The 20,914-nt window shown below is 44.3% G+C and overlaps 1 protein-coding gene across 2 annotated transcripts in view; it reads right to left on the bottom strand.

Annotated features, from left to right (window-relative positions):
- Window positions 1-10,497: 10,497 nt before the first annotated feature.
- ACSL3 (acyl-CoA synthetase long chain family member 3) overlaps window positions 10,498-20,914 on the bottom strand; it is a 56,314-nt gene continuing 45,897 nt past the window's right edge. For both annotated transcript variants that reach the window (XM_075417843.1, XM_075417844.1), the window contains 2 exons: window positions 16,881-17,038; window positions 10,498-14,691 (listed from right to left, as the gene is read on the bottom strand). In XM_075417843.1, the coding sequence (XP_075273958.1) occupies window positions 14,528-14,691; window positions 16,881-17,038 (322 nt within the window). In that variant the 3' untranslated portion in view covers window positions 10,498-14,527. The remainder of the gene's footprint in view (window positions 14,692-16,880; window positions 17,039-20,914) is intronic.

The following is a 20,914-nucleotide window of genomic DNA, read 5'->3' as shown; positions in this document are numbered from 1 at the left end:
GGTCCCTCCTCCTCTGCTGGAAGCCCACAACACAGCCCCTACAATTCTCAGCTGCTTTCCTATGTTGTTTAAAACAGATGATTCGAGCGGAGGTTCAGACAAGGGCGCAGAAATTGTTCATCCTGGGCAAAGCTTCAGGGAGCCGCATCCCAGCACAGGGGCTGAGGGAAGCCCTGCTGCAGAGGCCGCCCGGAGCTGCTGCCACACGCAGATGGTGGAGTTGGCATGGACAAGGTCAGAGACACTGAAAAATCCCAGCCAGCCTGGTCTTACCCCATTATTTCACTCTGCATGAAACAGACACACTGTTGTCTTTGACCCTACTCTCCTCTGAGGATGCAATCAAAGCACTTCTGCAATGCTGCTGCTTCTGCAACAGTAAATTCACAGTGGGGAAATTGGTCCCATAGATCTCAGAGCCTGAGCAAAAGCTAAACACATTTAGCATTCACCATGCTTATAGAGCTGTACGTTCTAGGCTTTGCGTTGGTGTAACGCTCGATACGCGTGTTTACCACTCAGCAAGCACTCAGCAAGGAAGGTACCGGTGGCAGAGAGAGAGTAACCTGCCCAACCTCTACTGTAGGAAAGAGACTATCCTTACCCTCAGGTAGAGATCTGTTTCAGATCTTATTTCAGCTTAGCTTGATATCAGCCTTCAAAACAGTTTAAAAAACCCCCACACCTATGAAAACAAGATTGCAGACAAGTGAAAAAGGTATGAGAACCCCAAGCCAATCTATTTTGTTCTGAGATTGGTGTGAAGATACCTGGGCTTGAGAAGTGGAGATTTCTGACTTGCGCCCTTCATTCCGTCTCTTGGCACATCACTTGTTCCGGGACTGAGAGGCAGAGCGTGACTGGGTCACTGCCCGGAATGGAGACGGCGTCCAGGGAGGTCAGGAGTTCCTCCCTACAGCAGGAAAACTACAAAGGATGGATTAGAAAGAAAGATGTTTTTACTTTGTTTTGCTATTGTGAAGACACTCAAAATGTTTTCAAAATAAATAAAGTAGGACTGGGGAGATAATTTTTGACAATACTTAGAGGTATTGCCTTTTTCTAGATCCAAAATGCAAGGGAATAAGCTCAGAGCCACAGGTCTTCTACGACCTTCTCATTCACAGGAAAACAAATGCTACTGCTGTTCACCAAGTCACCTGTTGCACACAAGTGTAATTGTAACCGAGCCGTTGATAGGTTACAAACATTTGCCACTATTGATTAGTCCTGTAAGGTTTGTTTTTTTCTCTAGTGTCTGAAAAGAAAAAAAATGAGTTGGCTCCAGCACAAAAATCTATTCCTCAAATGCTACTGAAGGGCACAAGACTTAGGCCCTTGTGGGGTTTTCTGATTTACCCTGAGAAAGCAGGTCTACAGCTCTGCAAAGGCAGGTGCCAAGCACCATGATCCCTCTGTGGTCGGGCCGTGGGCACCGGCAGGGCACAGCTTGGCGCTGGCGACGCGGTGAGCGAATTTGGCTGGAGAGAGACTGGAGCCGCCTGCATCCATCCGGGCGGCCAGACAGAGTTTGCTTTACACCTCTCTGCTCACCTAAACTGCCCCGGACTAGGTTTTACAGATCGGGCTGCATAAAGCACCCTTCCTCCATGGGAGAGCCACTCGCTCAGCTGCTCTTCTAAGCAGACCCACGCAGGTGGGACCTACCAGATCTGGACGAGAAGATCCATGTTGGCCATGCCCGAGTCTCCACTTTCTCACAACAGGCTCACAGCGCTGGGACAGCCCCACCGCCCACTTCCACCGGTGGCGGAGGGAGTACCACGCTCCCCGGGTGCAAATCTCCTTTCTCCCTTGATAATACACTCCGCTTGCTTTGATGGTTGCTCTGGAAGCCGATTTTTCTAGAAGTGAGTAAGTTGTTGCTTGCGTAGTTAGCAGCCTTTCTTGCTCAGCCATCTCCCCATGAGACTCAGAATCATCCAGAACTTGTCAAGATTTTTTTTTTTTTTTGGATGACGATGTACGTTTAATATTTAGACGCATTCCTCCACTCCCAAGAGCACACTTGGTGGGGTTGCGAGAAGATGGCTGGTTCAAAGGGGTCAGGCACTCGGGGGTGGTTTTTCTGCCTGGGGAGCATCAGCTCACCAGCCTTGCCCACCCTTTCCCTTCCCCATCATGGCTGTGATTCACCCTCCCATGTGGATTCTCCTGCACTCTGAGGCATTGCTGGTTAAAAATAACTCCCACACCCCAATTTATACAACCCCACTAACCAGTTCCTCGTGCACTCGGCGAGGCTGACAAACAGAAGTGTTTTCCTTTGCCTCCCAACAAAGCTGCCCTTCTCGAAGTCCGCGCCGCCCCGGCTCCCTTCCTCCCGCGAGCTGTCTCGCCGGCAGCAGCGCCGGCTGTGCCATGCCCACGTCTTCCGGGGGCACCCCAGGGACGTCGCCCAGTCCTGGGGGATCTGTCTCATGGGCAGCTTGCAGTACTGGAGTATTTAGTTTACAGGCATTTTAAGGTAAAGTTGAATACAAAGATGATTTATTTACGTATGCATAAGCCCCCCTCAACCTTGAAACACAGAGTAAGTTATTCAGGATGCTAAAAAGCGTGTGTGTGTCGACATATTAATAAATAGACAGGTAATTTGCAAAGATGCAACCCCCACGTGACACTGGCAAAGGATCTGAGATCTTACCCAGAAGAGAAGCAAATGTTGGAACAGGTCAGCAGTGAAAGCAGGAACGGCGCAGGCAGCAGCAGGGCTCCGGGGGCAGGTGGGAGGCGGGAGGGCTCCTGCCTGCCGGGTCCGGGCGATGGCGGGACCCCCAGCAAGGCTGTGGCATGGGCTGGGGCCAGGGCCCGGGTCCCGCTCTGCCGCGCAGCCACCACGCTCCCCGCGACGGCCCCGCAGCCGGGCCACGCTGCGAGGCGACAGCAGGACATCCACCGCCCAACGACGCAGAACAAAGCGGAACGAACGAAGCGGGAGACACACGCTGAGCGTCAGGCCACGTGTGGGAGCGGGGGGAAGCCAGGCACTGCCCTCCAGGCACCGCAGCGAGCGGCTCCCCGGGGCTGCCAGCCCCCGGCATGGGGACACCGGCACGTCCCGCTGCCCACCACGCACGCAACTCCGCTCACGCAGATGAAGCTAAAATCAAGACAAAGCTGTGAAGAAAGAAGCATGAAAATTACCCCCCCAAGGAGTATTTTAAATATCCCTTAAACCATATTTAACTAGTATAAATATCTATTGCTATCCTTCATACCTATCATCAGCCATATTTTCTTACACTGCAGTTTGAGGGTATGAACATATGCAGACTGAGCCCTAAGATATTCATTTCAGATCATCACATGGACCAGCAGAGAAAAATCAGTGGAGATTTTTACTTTGAAACTACCAACACTTCAGTTTATTAGCCTGGGAAATTACAAAAATAAAAATAATTACAACTCAAGTTAATTATCCCAACCTCAGATGGCCTGAGTTATTGATTCCCTCCAGAGCTACAGGACTACCCACTCCCAGAGGAGCTGCAGTGACAAGGGGCCCCGTGAGACTTCTTTGCTGATCCCCCCAGCTTCCCACACCAGTTGGGGACCCCGATGAGTACAGGCTCCAGCCCACAGCTCCTGCGTCTGCAGCCACCTCCAGAAGTGATGCCCAGTCACATCACCAAACTCCCAGAGATGGCTTGAGGTATCAGCTCCAGAATAGAATGGGCCAGCAGATGAAGAAAGGGGGTACTGAAGAGAATTAAAGTTTCACTAGATTTATGAAAAAACATTGACAAGAGTTCTGTCTTTTCAGCCAATACAGAGAGTCTGTCCGCACATCCTTCCCAATTTCAAAAGATTTATAAATTATGAGCAAGATACCAAATGTGGAAATGCTACAGTGTTTGAGATGTACCAGTCTTTAAAGCTATCTGCCTCCAAAAACTGTGAGAAAGGTCTTGGCAACAAAATAAAAACATCACAGTAAGAAAAAAAAAGGGCAAACAAGATATGAATGGGTTTCCTAAGTGGAGCTGGGATGAAAAACAAAGCTGGGCTATTTAACAGTGGAACCCAGGTATAATTCTCTGAAGCGTCTGCTAAAGGTTACCTTCGCCGTATAAAGTCATTGTTTACGAGTAAGGAGCCCTCACAGAACTTAATCCAAGGGCTCCCAACGCCAGGAGGAAAAGCTCCCTTTGCCTCGCTGGGCCGTGGCGCAGGTCCTGGCTCAGCAGCTGGCTGCGTGCGGCGGCGCGGGCTGCGGCACTGCGGTGGCAATGCACGGCCCCGCTCGCCCTGACACCAAGCCGGCGTCACCACACGCAGCTGCTCTCGGCGGCAATGGAGGGCAAACGCGTGGGCAAATTCCTTGAGAAGGGGGGACGGGGAGTCCATCCGCTGCCGGTGTTGCCCATGACACTGCCAATGCGGCTGGCTCCGGTCGGACCCGGAAGGCGAAGGGAATACCATGGGAAACCTGGAGGTACAACCAAACGCAGAGAGAAAAGCGAGAGCACAGAAGAAAAACAACCAAACCCTTTTAGAAATAAGTATTAATTCAAAACAAAATTGAAAGAAGCTGGGGAGTACACCGTAGTCTCAGCCCACGGTGGGGAAGGGAACGTCAAATGGTGCCAGCCTGTGGTCAAGGCTTTGCTGCAATGAATCCGCACAGGAATCTGCAAATCACAGTGGGCTAGAAATTTCTAGCACAATAAAGCTGTTCTAAGTACTACCGGAGCTTTCTTGAAAAAGTAAATAAACAAAGACAGACAGATGGGAATAATTACAATCCGAATGCTTGAGATTGTTGGAGTGAAGTTTTCAGTTATCCCAGATTGGCCTGGGCCCTAGAGACCCGTCCAAACAGCTACAGCCACAAAGAGGGGAAAAAAAATTCACTCCTGTCACGAGCAGGTGGGAGGGTCCAAGGGTCTCAGAAGCCAGCGGGGCCCTGGCCCACAGCAGCATCAGCAGCGAAACCCACCGGGCGCGCAGGCACGGCTTCTGCACGGGCTCCAGTGCCGGGCCACGGGGCTGCAGCGGAGCGCTGGGTGCTGCGAGGCCGGGTGACGCAGCCCGGCACCCCGCAGCTCCCCACAGGGCCGCGAGCACGGAGCAGGATGCTGCTCCCTGCACGGGGTAAGGCCTGAGCCGGGCGGCCGTGCCGGGTTCCGCAGGAGAAGTTCTGGCAAACGCCTGCTTGCTGAGGGCATCCCAACGCTCAGCTGCTTCGCCTGCCTGCTGGTCGTCCCTGGAGCAGGACCGAGGAGTTATCTACCTGCATTTCCTTCAGCTGCATCAAACAGGGAATTCTTACTTAAATAAATAAATAAATAAACAGCTAAGTTAAAAAAAAACCACCATGAAACCAAAATCTCCTACTCAAGGAAAAAACCCTGTGTCGCAGATTTCTCACTGAAACCAGTCATCTCCAGGGTGCCCTTTGCTGTTGCTAATGACACCAGTTCCAGAAGCCACCTGAGACATGAGCCGCTTTGTGTGGCCCTTCCCCAAAGTCACCTATTGGCAGGTGGCAGGGTAACGCTTACCAACAGGACCGGGCACACACCCGATGGCTTGCTGGTGATCAGTATTGGGGTGGGGAGGGGTTGTTTCACGATAAAAACCCATGAGCAGCTCCAAATGACCACAACTGTTCTGCCGGGGGTCCTCAGCCCCTCAAGAGCCAGCCGGTGCTGCCAGCCCTGCAGCTCCCCATGCCCGAGGCTTTGAGGAGCGCGAGGTCCAGGAGCTCGGCCCAGGCTCAGCATCCCCCTGGGTGTCCCAGCACAGATCCCCAGGCCAGGGCACACTGGGGGTCCCAAAGCTCGTCCCCAGCAGGCAGGATTAGACAGATTGCTCTGCTATTCTGAGTAGTTCAGCTTCTTCCCCCCAGGGTACACACCTGCTGCACCAGGGTTTTGGAAATACCCACCTAGAACTCTCGGCCAGTCAAGAGCTACTAAGAGCATCACGCCTCCCTTGCGACCAATCCACTGTATCTCCATCAAGAGAGTCCAAATTTTGTACAACAATTAGCAAGGATGAAACATCAGTTACGGAAAAGAGCATGCCAGAAGGATCCCATCAGTGCGTGGTGTAACAAAAAGTTACTGGCAAGAAATAAAACTCATAGAAGTAAACGGAAAAATGATTCAAAAGCAAGTATCCCTTTGTACCACTGGGAAACACCCTGGAGAGAGTGCCAAATCTCACTTATTTATGAAAACATTAGGAAAATTACTGCAAAACGCATTATCAATGGCCCATTAATGAATATAAACAGAAGCAAATACAGAACAAGCAGATCCCAGGTACTGGAAAGCATGTGAGGGCATGGAAACTTCCCTGCATGCTCAGCGGAAACACCGTACTTGCAATTGGAAGGACAACCAAGTTTGAGCAAACTACAGTTAGGCTACCCAGAGCCCACAGCGGCTCCTTGGGCTTATCAGGATCTCACGGCAGCCAGCCCTGGGGAAGCCCACCCCGTCGGCAACATGGGAGACCCACCACCGGCCATTCCTGGGAAACATCACACGACCCATTATTAGACATGAGGCAGAATAACTGATTTTATGATAACTACATGGGAGATATTTTCAAAGAGATATTTATCAAGCTTATCAAGACTTCAAGTAAATAAAAATAGGTCTCAAACATTTTGCTCCTAACATCCCTGGCGAGGCGTAAAGCGGTTCAGCAGAAGCCAGCGCTGCCCAAGCAGGCAGAGTGCCTGCAGGCTGCCCCTCAGAACCTCCCCCCCTAGCAGCTCCATGCTGGTCTGCACCAGGCGGGGACAACCCAAAGCCTCTGGCCCCACACACGGGCTCTGTTCCACCTTCCTGCCCTGCTGCGAGTCACCCACACAGCATCCGCCTGGGCACATCAGCGAGCAGGAGTGCATATGCAAGTGCAGATATCCTAGTGGAGTCGCACGGGATCACAGATTTATCAGCCCATTTTGATTCAGAAATTATTATTGAAAATCTACCCTTTTTTTTTTTTTTTTTTTTGCCTATTATTGTCTGGCTCTTACGCAACTTTGGCAAGAAGGGGGAGGAAAGAGGATGCGATGCTGAGCAGGCCAGATTGCTCACTGCCCTTCTCAATTTTCCTGATAATTTTATTAGGCTACTTTAGCTGGAACAGATCAAGTTGTGAATTGCAACAAAATTAAGCAAAATCATTTCACTTCCAAGAAGCCTGGCATTAATGCCCAGTAAACAGGAGCGAGATGCAGGGAAGCGAACTGATGAGACAAAAGATTCTTAACAAGTTATAGTAAGTAGTTTCCTTACAGCTTGTTAAACACCACAACCTACCTACCAACTACATCAAATAATGGAAATTATGCTTTCCAAGTCATTCTTAGATCTTATAAGTTATACACTTCAGCTTTAAAAACAACTATAGATACATACGGCACTAGGAATAGTATCAAAAAGAGCAAGTTGGCAGCAAGATCTTAGATGTAAATCATATTTAGAAAAACATGAACTGCACCTGATCAGGGTCATTAAGGTAAAGCTCTACATCAAAGTCTGTCTTAATTAGCTAACCATCCAGGACTTTTCACCAGGTTGGCATACAGTGAGTTTTATGGCCATTTGATACAATAGACACTCTCTTTTACTATTAATATTTCCGTATTTCAGAATGATGCTACTTTGTCCCTCTCCCTCTCTAGGAGCCTGAAGTAGCAGAAACTCTACGGAAATGTAAGGATCTATATCAAGATCCTGCCATTCCAGAGGGATGAAAGGACACGATCCACCAGGCCTGGTGCCAAACACAGTGACTGTGATTGCATACAAATGGGAAGCCGTGTAAACTGTTCCATTAAAACCATCTACGTTACAAAGTTTTCTCTCAATTACCTGGAAATAATTACCAAAACAAAACAGTATCAACCCTGCCACTAATAGAAAGCATCACAGTTTTAGCCGAAAAAACCCAGACAACTAAACACACACTTTTTGTAATAAAGTGGGAAAGGGTGCGTCAGAATACAGGGATATTCAGGGGTTAGGGATTAAAAAGTGGCATGCGGCTTTTTCCTGCTCTTGCACTTGGCAGTGCTGCATAACCCTCCATGAAGCAGCCTTCTGACACCGGGTGCATGGAAAATTCCGTTACAGAGAGCTGTGCCACTCTTTCAGGTAGGTGTGTTCACAGCCCACACAACCCACCCACCCACCCCCAGACACAGACACACACAAACACAGAGCCAACACAACCCAACCCACCGACTGGGAATGGCGCTTGCTCTTCTACCAGCTGCCGTGCACATGGGACCAGGCAGCGCTCTGGGGACGCCCGTCCAGGGCCGCAGGCAGACGCAGGCGGCCCAACGCCCTGCCGCGTCCGAAGGCTGCTCGGGCTGCGCCGGGGGGACAGGCAGTTAACGCTGAGCAGAGTTTTCCACGTAAAGCAGGAGTGAAATGCTTGGTTTAATGAAATATGGGATCCAAATCTTACGGACTCTTCTTGCTTAAAGTTACAGGTGTCTGTTTTAATACTTGGTAGCTTCAGTAAGTGCAAACATTTACAATTACGTCCTGGGAACGTCCAGCCTAACATCTCCAGTTCGCACTGGCACCCCAGAAGGCAGGTGAAAACTACTCAGCTCTTTCCTCCCAAACAAGAAATATTTCTACCGTTGGCTCCCCCAACATAAAAGAAAAGGTGCATGTATCATCTGCTCCCCTAGCCTGCCGAGCACAGACAAATCCGCTTTATTCGTGTGACTTCTAGGGACAAGCAGTGGTCACTTCCCGCACCGTTCGCTTCCCCTCTGCTTTCGCCGGCCAGGGAACTTCTGGAACGGGAGGGCAGGGGGGCTGCTGCCCAGGAACAGGCACAGCCGTGCACGCGTAGCGCGGGCACCGTTCTTGGTTGAACAGCTGTTCCCAAGACAGAAACTGTATGTACACAGAAATATTAAAAGATTTTCAAAAATATTATTCCCAAGTATTAAAATTCTAGTTTTTGTACAAATCACTCACTTTTCTAACTGTTTGGGTACTCTCTTTCCCTGCTGCCTGCCCTAGATTTTTCTGGTGTAGACTACAACAGCAACTCAGGACCTCAAATTTTCAGTTGTAATTTTATTGTATCTATTGTTTCGGATCCGACGCCTCTAATGATTTTCTTAACATAATGTTTTCTGAAAACTAAGGCTCCTAAAATGGTTACATGTTTCTCCTTTCTGAAATTAGTTGCTATAATAAATAACCTACTCTAATAGTCCAGAATTTGTTTACTTCTCTTTATTTTATCCAAGAGTCCCCTAAAGGCATTGTAGCAGCTGTGGATGCCTAAGAGGAGAAAAAAAACCCCAAAACAACAACAAAATCAATTACATATTACCCTAAAATAATTTGAAATAAAAAGTTTTCAGTCTTAAAAAAAATCATTATTTTTGAAGGAAAGAAAACAACAACTACTTTGAATATAACTGAAAATCAGGAGGAAGCTGGAGCCTTCTCATGGCTGATTAAAGGGATAAAAACAAAGACTGCCTATGCAGCAGGGAAGGCTTGACCTTTAACCAGCACTACGACCCTAGGCACCTGGGGAATTGTAAATAAAGACCCCCCAAAAAGAGAGGAAAAAGAGGCATCTGTTGAGATGCCTCCAGGTTGGATGGTTCCCAGAAATGGTTTGTGAGCTTGTAATCAAAACCTTAAATTTAAGTGCTTAGGATCTCTTCAGAAGTCCAACTCTCTTTGGGATCCGACCCTTCAGCCCACAACCTTTAGGAAAATTAAACACCAAATGTAAGTCCTAGTGCACCTGGATAGTAAAAAAAAAGATGTCAGAAGCTTACAGCCTTAGATAAGGTATTACCACAGTCAGTGCTCTTAAAAAAGGGTACATGGCAGATCACATGCAAATAAAATAGACAAAGCAGGATGGCCGCTGTCCTGTGGTGGAACACCAGGCTAACCCGATAACTGGTGTTCCTGCATTCCTCTTCAAACCATCACATTTATTTTGAATACCTGACAAGACATGAAATTACACTTTCAAAAGACACGAGTTGGCTAAATTCCCACTACATCAGGTATTATTTCTACTCCTGAATTAGCAAGCCTTGCACACAAGGGTGATACTACCCAGTCCAGACACATAAACACAACACCAACATTAACACGCAGAAACACCCGTCAGCACTATCTGCAGAGCACCTACCGCCGAGCAGTCAACCAGAACATCCGCTACCTGCAAAGCACAAGCACGTGGCTCTTCACATAGGGAACTGTCAAGACACCAAATGTGAGCAGCGCAGGGACGGAGCCTCTTGCAGAAGGTTGCCAGCAACACAAGGCAGGGAGTGAAACAAAAGGACATGCCCACCACCAAACAAATTTCCCTGGAAAGAAAACATTTTGACTATCCCAACCCACCAAGCACTCAACTGACATGATTTAAATTCATTAATTTACAATCGTCAATTAACTAGGCTCAGATAGATAAAAATGAAATGCCACTCAAAAAAATGGTCGTACGGGGCCTGTTTTGTGAAATTAATTTTATTTCTGAAACATGATATCCAATTACAAATAAATAATTCATACAATACAACTCAATTAGGATATACAATGTTCAGGCAGTTCGTAGTAACAACCAAGATCACACTGAAAATGAGATTACATTAAATAACCAATTACAATAACATACAACTGGTCATTCAATTAACTTTTCAGCCTGGCCCAAGGTGTATGCAAGATTGTTCCTCTTAGCAGTAAAGAAACAGATGTACACAATTTTATACCGACTCCAAAGTAGTTAATACATCACACTAATAAAAAACAAAAATGCTGCATTGCATCACTGAAATGTAGTTTTAGGACAGAATAAAAGCTTGTGAATTTTAGCAGGATAGAGGTTATTGCAAAGAAGTCTTATGTCCTACAGCAATTTCTGCATAAACTTACAAGCTTTACAGGACGTTCTTAATGAATGGTTTCAATTCCATACCCTTCTCTGCATCCTACCTATAAAACCCGGGGGACGTAGGCATGCATTACGTCCTTAGTTTCAGTTGCACATCGTTGTTCGCTTTCATTTTCAGCAAACTATTTTACTGCTAAGATACAGCTTCCCATTGAGGTATGGTCCTGCTTGCCTGTAAACTGCAGTAGCAGCAGCATTAGTAAACTTGCAAGGTCTTTTCTTTTCTGACATGTAATTTCTTAAATTTCCTGACCTACTCCAGAAACGCTATTCTCTGCAAAGAACACCTATGACATCTAGATTGAATGGCGCCTAGAGTCCTGAAATATTTTTAAAGAATTTGAGGAACTTAAAGGAGATTCACAGCATCCTTGGAATTTCTTGGTCAGTCATTTTTTATAATGAAATATGTCAATGTCCACAACAGAGTAAGTAGTTACAATTTCCAATGATTCAGAGTCCTGGGTAGTTTATATTTACAAAAGCTTTGCTAAAAATCCCCCCCCTTTTGGGGGCCCCTCAGGTGAGGTATATGTCCCTTCTTCTTAGCTGGAACTCAGAAAGACTGTTTAAAAGTTACGGCTCTTTCCATTACAAAATTCCCCACGTGACGGAGACCATTACCTCCAACCAAGCACTTTTCCTAATTTCCTCTATGGCTCTCGGCAGCCTTCAGGACACGTGCAATGCATTCCACATCGGGCATGGGAAGACACAGGGTGGGGGGGAAGAAAAAGGAGCGAGACCAGCTACATTCCTGGCTGCACCTCCGCAGTGATTCAGCAAACTCCCCCAAAGCTGTCCTTCTGCTCAGCAGTGGAAGGGCACGGGGGAGAACACGGCGGCAGCCAAAGGTGTCTGACTGGCACAGCAGCCAGCAGGGCTAAGACTGCCGGAGCCCAGAAGCCCTACGTCTGAACAGCAACGGCGGCTCACCGCCCCGAGGAGCGTGGGCACCCACGGGACCGGTGGCCTCAACGAGACGTGGAAGGACTCAAAATCTACCAGCGCTAAACTCTGCCTTTTGTTATAAATTGAAAGAAAAGCCATACTCATCACAAATATTTTAAGCCCATACAAATATTTTAAAAGTGTATCTTCAACACTGAGGCTAAAATTAATGAACTGCTTTATCTGCACATTCTGTAGAACAAATAAATGTCCACGATGAATCTGATGGCTAAAGAAGGAGGAACTATATATATCAACATCCATTTTAAATAAAAAAACCTGAACTGTAAAATCAAATACACAGTTAGACTGCAACCCAATCTTGAGACTGGATTAGGAGAAAAATTAAAACTACTATTTCTAAACCATTTTAAGAGTTTCATTTATGCAATTTATCCAAAAGTGAATTTAAAACCTTACCAGAATAAAACCCTAACTTCAGACTTCTTCTGAATTAACCAAAAGCAGATTTATTTTCTTAAATCTGCTTCACAATGCACCAAGTGATATACAGAGTACTTCAGCAATTCATTAATTTTCACTAAAAATCACAAAAAAATATTTGAACAATGCACATCCTGCGCTGAATGTGAACCATTTAAGAACCTGTTGATGGAGCACAGATACATATTTAAATATTAATAATGTCTAATATATGGTGTGATGCTTCCCTACAGACTTGGCAATTTCCACATTCAGATCCTTCAGTCATTTTCCAACTTTAGATTTATCTCTATTTGCCACAAGGATTTAATTTATGATCTAGATGTATGAAGGCATTAATCTCATAAATGTGGTTCTGATTTCTTTTTGTTGCTTTTATTTCCATTTGACTAGTTACATCAAAATGCACCAAACAGGAACAGTTTTTCATAGACAGCAGCAGGGGCAATCCATGAATAGCGGGAGAGATGGTAATGTAACATAACATACAGCACAAACCTTCTCATTATTTCATCAAAACTAGGGTGCAGGGAACCTACTTGACAACTTTTGATTCCTATGAAACTGCTTTCCATAATCAATGGAAAGCATTACTTTAAATAATATTTCAGATTTATTTTAAATGAGAATTTGCCTATCAAACATGTCCCAAAACTCCCATGTCACAAATGCTAACAGCAGGCACTCTCTCCCCTGAACAAGGCTTCTGCCATTCAGAACTGCTATACGCTACCACAGCAGGGTACCACGTGAGCATGAAGACCTTGGTTTTTAGTACTGCAATTAAATGATGCATGAAGGAATAATCTCAAAATTCCAGCCATTTTAATATTTGCTCCATCACAAAGTTGACTGATGTATGCCTTTTCACATTCTCATGTAACCCTGCTTAAAACACTCTTTCTAGAAATATTCTGAAAGTAAAATTCACATCTGAAACAAATCTAAACACTTTCACTGAAGAAGAAAAGATCCCCCATAGTTCCTCAAACAATAGTCACGTATCTTTAGTAAAACAGAAATTGAGAGTCCTTCCCAAAGTAAGAATTGGGTATAACAAACCAAGGAACTGGCTGACAAACACTCCAAATACCTGTTTTTAAATTGAAAAATGCTAAACAAAAGAATACAGAATTAATGGGAGATTTTTAATGGCACAAAGGGCAGCTAGGCACTGTGTGAGCGGAGAACATAACTGTCATTATGACTTTAAAAATCCCCCCAGTAAGATTTGGGTTGCAGCTAGGGCCGAACAGACTTTCACAAACAACAGAAGAGCAAACCCAGCATAATGTCCAAACCTCATGAGAAAAGACAAAAGCTGTTACAGTCCCTCTGCTAAAAGGAGGGACTGTCAAACTTACAAAGCGTTCCATGAAATTAATGCTGAGAGTTCTTATTTGCTCCGTACAATTCAGCTACTGGATGAAAGGGTCATGAGCTATTTAAAAAAGGTGTTTCTGTATTTGAGAGATTATTCTTAGGTTTAACTTCTGCTGTGTTAATAGCATCTTCTGTATTAAGCTTTAACTAACACCTGCAAGAGAACCTGCCTTTCTGCAGAGCTGTGCCAAGACCATCTTTTCATTTTCAAATAAAAATTAAAAGTAACCATTAGGCACATATTGAAGGTGTATTACACAAGCTGGAATGTCAAACGTTTTCTCCCTCAGATTTACACAGAAAAATAGCACAGCAGTAAATAACCTGGTCCTCTGTTCAACAATGATCTCGTCACATGCATTTTCAATATACATAATGTCACAACATCAATACCTTCTTATCTTTAAATAATTAGGTAAAAAAGGCCCCCAGTATAACCATTTCTTATATAGCCAAGTTCTCTCTATATACATCCAAATTTTAAAGATACAAATAAAACATTATACAGGATTTATAAACGTTTAAAAACTTGAGACTTCAGAATCATGGTTCCCCAAAAAGACTCGGGAAAATCCACAGACTGACAAGGTAGCAGAGAAAACTGGAAAGAAGGAGACAGACACAAGTTTGCTGCCGTAACATTTTACTAAACTTGCCAGTCATCATGGTGATGTTGTCAGGAATATCAGTTTAAGCTGCAAATGAGGAATGATGTTTCTGTGTTGATCTCAAGTGTTGAGACAGGCAATTCAAGTATTTCCTATTTGATCCAAGCTCATTGTAGCAAAGTGGTGCAGAAAAAAAAGAATTATTTTACATTTTTTCCATACATTCGATCAATGTCCATTTGATAGTACGCTGTAAGCTCTTTGCGTTTTAGTTTGAACGCATCTGTCACTAGACCAGTCTCAGGGGTCCAAGGATCAGGGCTCAAACGAATTTTTACTGGTATTTCAAACTTCTCCAGATTAGCTGTAAAAATAAACATTTTTATTACAAAATGTAAATGTAACCGTTTTTCTACAATTAAGCACAAAAGGAGGAACTGTATTCTCAAGCAGAAAAGCGCGTGACGTAAATGAAGAAGCGCTCCTCAAACCCCCCATGGTTAGCTTTGAAAACCCGTGTGGTGACAAGCAGAGTGACAGGAGCCACCAGTCCAGCATCCACAGAAATACTGAAACAAACCCCAGCCATCCGGGTATCTGTGCTTCTCCCTAACTTCAGAAAACCCTCCGGGCACAGAAGCGGTATCCTCAAAATATAGGCCGTTGTACCAGCGTTACGATACTCATCTGGAGACAAAATCTGAAAATCCACACTACTGAAGCTTGAAAACACAGGGTGTTTTTTCCTGATAGCCCTAAATTGTTCACGGAAAGTAAGTTCATATGGTAAGCTGTTCCCCTTACCGAAACAGAACAGTGCTCTGCACGTTACAGCTTTAGCATAAAACACTATCATTTGCAAGAGCTTCTGCTATGTTTTCAGACATAAGAGAAGAATAACAAATAACTCTAAGAAAAGCAATCACCAGATGGACAATGTTAAAAAAAATAATCTATTTTCAAGTTAAATGAAAAAAAAAGTAATCCACCTGTGGATAATTATCCATTCAACCTGCCATTTTTAGATTTTCCTGCACTTTTTACTCCCCTTTTCACATTAAAACTGTGTTTGGGGATTTTTTGCAATTTTGCACTAAAAATCATAATATTGCTTTAAAAGTAAAGCCTGTGATACCAAAGTGATAGCCAAACCCAAATATAAAATAACATCAAAATTGGTAGAAATGCCTCAGGATTAAATCAAATATTTGTTTCATCCATTTTAACAACATCTTTAATTCTCTCTAGAACGGTCAGTTAGTGTTGCACAAAACAAGCGACTTTGTACGTCAGCTTCTCAGAAAGGCTTTGCCCATATGTGCCACGCAGCGAAGAAAAATGGCCCAGAGACATGGGGCAAGGAACAGTAAGTCTGTTGCAGGATTGAGACTGCCCTCTTGGTAAGAGCACATTCCTGTAACAGAAGTCTGCAGCTCTACTACTCAGAGTTTAACATATTCACAAGTAATACGGAGAAGAGACCAAGACTGCTGGAAGCATAAAGTTATCCGGGGTAGAAAAGACGAGGACAAATTGCAAAGGGGTGCAGAAGGACATCATGATACTGAGCGACTGCACAGCAGAGAGCAGAAAACATTCACTGCAGAAAAGTGTAAAAGAGAATGCGTATGGAAAACAAATTTACCATTCTGTGGTCATAACTGACAGCTTTATGAAAAAAACTCAGTTCTTAGTAATGGTCAAAAGCAAAAACAAGGCAGAAATTATTATGAAAGAACAAAGTATCACTGTGCCACTGTTTAATTCTGCACCAGCACAGCTAAATAGACTACGACCAATCAGCACGAAAAAGATACCGCTGAGGGGGAAGTACAACAGGTACTGAACAACACGAGCTGGGCAGAACCAACCTGAACTAGCAGATGGCAGGGCTAAAACAAACAAGGCGTCTCTTCACATGAACCCAGCTGAGCTGTGCAGCTCCGCCACAAGATAGTATGGATACTGACACACAATATTTACCTAACTTTGAAGTGCAACTAGAAGAGTTAATGGAAGAAAAGCCTACTAAAAATTATTAATTACAAAGTCACTGCTTTCAAGTTTAGGAAATCCCTCAGATGCAAGTCACTGGAAGCTAGGAGAGCCCCTGTCACCATGGGCTTATTCCAGCTATGCATAGGTATGTAGCATGTGAGACTGTAGGATACCCAGCACGCATATTATGGCTCTACAGATCACGCGCATTCTTTTGGACCAGCAGCTAAGGCCAAAAAGATACTACAGGACCTCTTAAAGAGCATCAGACACACACACATATATATATAGAGGGAACAGAACTGAGCTTGTTAAGTTTGCCCTGGTTTTATATTCTTTCCTCAGCCATTCGCCTTGGTCAAAAAAAAAAAAGTTAATGAACCAAAAGAATAGACCCCACTCATGTTTTGTTGTTGGGTTTTTCTGTATGAAAATTTTGCTTCATTTATGTTCTACGAAATATACACAGTTCAAGAAATATTTTCAGGGCCTATGCTTACCTGTTTCATAGCCATTACAGTCCACAAGGTCAATACTCCCTACCCAGCTACTCACCTGCCATGGCAGCCTCAGCTAGCACCTTCAGTACCTCTTTTTCAACCTCAGGACTGTTACAGATCTCTTCCCAGGTTCCTTTAAATCCTTTCTTTCGAGCTAGTTCTGCGAGCTCCTTTTGATTTGGCACAACAAATCCAACGACATAAGAATGGAAACTGAGAAGTATAATGTACTTTAGTATGAATTCTGTACAGTTAACAGGTTTTCAAAAATAACATTTCAAGTTGGGGGGTTGCACTTCTTACAGAGATATTGCTCTTAACAGTTGGCTTTTGTTCACCTGATAATCTTTCTGAAATAGTATACAAATTACCTTTGCCTGCTTAAAAATAAGTAGAGAGAGAAGCTGCTTACCTTACAGCAACCGGATTGCTTCAAGGTGTGCTGTCCATATGCATATTCCACTGTGCCTCACGCTCAAAGCTTTGGGGAAGCAGTACCCATACGATGTCACTGCGCCCTGCCTCTCCTCATGTTTTGCATCACGGTATGAAGACTGCTGTGCGGCTTCCCTACCTCAGTTTCCTCTCAACTGCAGAATCCAGTTACTGTAGAGGAGCAGAGGACTGCAGTGAAGAGGGGTTGGGGAGTAGGTTGTGGAATGAGCATAGGCACAACACATCTCAAAGAATGCCTGCTTCTGTAAGGGAAGTGACTTTTCTTTCATACAGCCAATAGTCAGACGCTCTTCTCCTTTCCACAGAAGCCATTTATTCGTTCACAGACTGTTACTATTTTTTTTTCCTTCTCACCTTTCTAGTCCTCCTTCCTTTCTCAGGTTTCTTCAGCAATTTAACCAATGCCCTTTCCTCCTAAGTCATGCATCGCAGACGTTCACATTTTTCTCCTGGACTCTTTTGAAGAGGTCCACCTTTTCTGAAGCCTTGCACGTGGAACTCAGACCCTTAATGCTTGGTAGAGCAAAAAGATCATTGTGCATCTTGTAGGCTATACATCTGATTACGCCATATTATTTACCTTCTTATAACAGCATGGCATTTGTTGACTCATGTCAGCTCCTACAGAACTGCTACCAGCTGGTGGTCCTCATCCTGTATTTTTGGAGTTTATTTAGGTCTAAGTATAATTCACATTTCCCCTCTTTAAACTGACTGCTGTTTTCAAGCAAACCTCCATCTGGTCAAGCTTGCTCTGAATTCTAACACTGTCCTCCACTGTACCTTTGATACTGTCCCACCCTAACTATGTATAGTTTTATTAGATCTTTTCAGCTCTCTCTTTCACCAGACAGATCATTAATGCAAAATAGAGAACCTTAATCCCCGCGTGGAGATTACTTCAGGTTATCCTTTAAGGTCTCCAAAATAATTTTAAAATACTAACTCTGAATACCCTTCTGGTTACTGCACATTGCAAATTTCTCCTTTGTTACTGGTATAAATAATGGGCATCTGACAGCAGTTGTGAAGACTGAACAAAAATCCATTACAAACACAGGCTTCCCTGGCATCATCGGTCAACAAGCTTTGCCTGCTGGCTGACTTGAAACCATCCTCATTTTTCTCCTACTAAGAATGTACTTACAGAAAGACTTCAGATTAGCCTCAGTATCACTTACTGCTTGCATCATCCATCTTTGCCTCTCTGATTTTTCCCCACACACTCATGCTATCTCTGTACTGAACCCTTGTAACTCCATCTAGGGTCTACTCTGTAATATAAATGTATTATGTGTGAAGGCATCCAGAACACAAAGGATTCTGGCACTTTCATCCCTGATTCCTGTAGTCTTTTGACATGCTTAAGGTCATGTCCAGCAATATCACCACTGTATCCAGGGATAAACCGTAATTACAAGTAATCAGTTGGCTTGGTAGGCCTCAAACTTCTGGTTCATCTAAAATTCAGTCTCTTGAGTAGAAGTGTACTGTCTCTGGACAAATGGGTTCATCCAGCTACGCTTTTTCTGGGAAAGAGCACCTTGGAACTAACAGCTCCTGGAATGTGTAGCTTTTCATCTGTATCACTAAGTTAAATCTTCACTCGTTGCAGTTCAAATGCTGTTTGTCTTGAGAAGTATCCTGAAGACTACATCTTCTCTCCGGAGCAGCTACTTCCCTCTCCACTACTGTTCCTTCTGCAGATCTTTTGACTTTGCTAGCTTCTTCAGTCTTGGAGGTCATAACAACAGCATGAAGGAAGAAATTTTCAGAATTTGGTCCTCAGGACCTCCTTAGTCATCTCCATGCTAAGAGATTTTGCCGAAACGTCTCTCCTATACCAGGTATCCTCATTCCTTTGCTGTGCTTGAGATCCTACCCCAGTACGGCCCTCAGACCTATGGTAAGAGACATGCAGTGGCACCATGTGTCGGTATCATCATTTCTGTTCTGTAAAGTCTGGTCCTTACCAGCTCTCCTTGAGCTTCCCACTAAGAGCTCCTTTGGGTTTTTTGCCATGTTTGCTCATTCATCAGATAACTGAACTACTCGTTTTCCTGACGTGATGTTTGAGACCTACTGAATGAGTCTTGGATGGGTGAAGTGCTGATAAAGCAGTAGGAGTCTCATCTGACGGAGGTCTAATCATGATTCCTTTCAGCAAACATTTTATTCCTTATCTCACTCAGTATTTTGTCTGAAGTGGTCAATTAATACAGCTTTTGAAGCAGCGATACCATGCCAACACTTTTGATTCCCTACGACTATGCTCAGAGGAGCTTTGCACTCCAAGACCTAAGGTCAAATCACAGACTTAAACCATCAGTAAAAGTCTGCCCTCCTTGTCCTTTTGCATGTGGGAGACAGAACAGTTACAAATGAAGGACTCCTCTTGCATATAAGATCACCCAGGCAAAGTATAAGGAGAGACAGGATATAAGGGAGGTCACAGGCACTGCTAATAAAAAGTCTCCAAGCTTAAACTGCTGAGGTGAGTATATACCCACAATGAAACGTGCATATGGACAATCCTTCAGAGAATCTGTATTACATGGCTGCTTATGCCAAGTTACACACATAAAAGTATTAAGAAGAAATACAATAGCAGCAGAAAAACCAATGCGGAATGTAGTCAGACTCTGTTTGCAAATTACCTTTAAAAATTGCTCATAGGTTTTCCTGTTTTTAAGCAATAGACAAGACACAGGCTATCAGAGCCAAGTGCCTGTCTGACGAGTGCTTTTTAGCCTCCAGGGTTATGCTGACCTGGCAAAATTAACACAAAATTTGATAGTACTATTCCAATAGTGAACTTGTATCCTAGAAGAGCAGAAATCACCACCTGCAGGAACTTCTTTGTCCACAGACCTCAGAGGGTGCTCAGAACAGGCACATAACCTCACGCAGTCAAAGCAAGCAAACACAAGACTCACCCACAAGTCAAGACCACAAATGAAGCGTAATTTTTCTCAGCAGTGGCATGCTCAATGCGTGTTAGCCTACTGATCCAAAACTGTCACAACTGAAGTTACAGGATGACTGCCATTAGTTAACACAACAAAATATGCTTGTCCTGGCCTCTTTCAATCAAAATTATCAAGTGGGGCTTTTTTGGCCATCCTGGAAATCAGAATATTTCTGATTGTTCAGAAGCTCCAAAATGACTTTCCAAACATCAAAATGGCAACAGGAAACAAAGACCACCTGAAGTATATTTATACATGTAAGTCTATAGTATGCACAGATAGGAAATTCTAGAAATAGAAACTTAAGACATATTTGAGCTCTTATGTGCCTAATTCAGTAGTACCTGTAGAAAGTAAATAGAAAGGACCTTCATTCATCATTTATTAACTCTGTGTTTGCATAGTATTTACAGAGTGTTTAGTCTCAAGCTTCAACGCTTCTGCTGGTGTACTGCAGGGGTTAAAGAAAAGTATTTTTAACGTGCAAGCCAGCTTCTGGGCTTTTGGTGGGTTTTTCCCCCTGCCATCCTCTGAAGTACAACAGTACTTCCTCTGAAAAACAGATCACGGCTAAATACAGCAAGGATCAAGGTGCCCTAGGGCTTCTATACGTCATAACCTGTAAAGTGCTTGAGTGATGTCTGTTAATGCAGTCAGACCTTAG

The sequence above is a fragment of the Opisthocomus hoazin genome, chromosome 4 (genome assembly GCF_030867145.1).
Source record: "Opisthocomus hoazin isolate bOpiHoa1 chromosome 4, bOpiHoa1.hap1, whole genome shotgun sequence".
Taxonomy (NCBI): domain Eukaryota; kingdom Metazoa; phylum Chordata; class Aves; order Opisthocomiformes; family Opisthocomidae; genus Opisthocomus; species Opisthocomus hoazin.
Note: the sequence above shows the minus strand (reverse complement) of the source record. Positions and strands in the feature narration are given on the sequence as shown.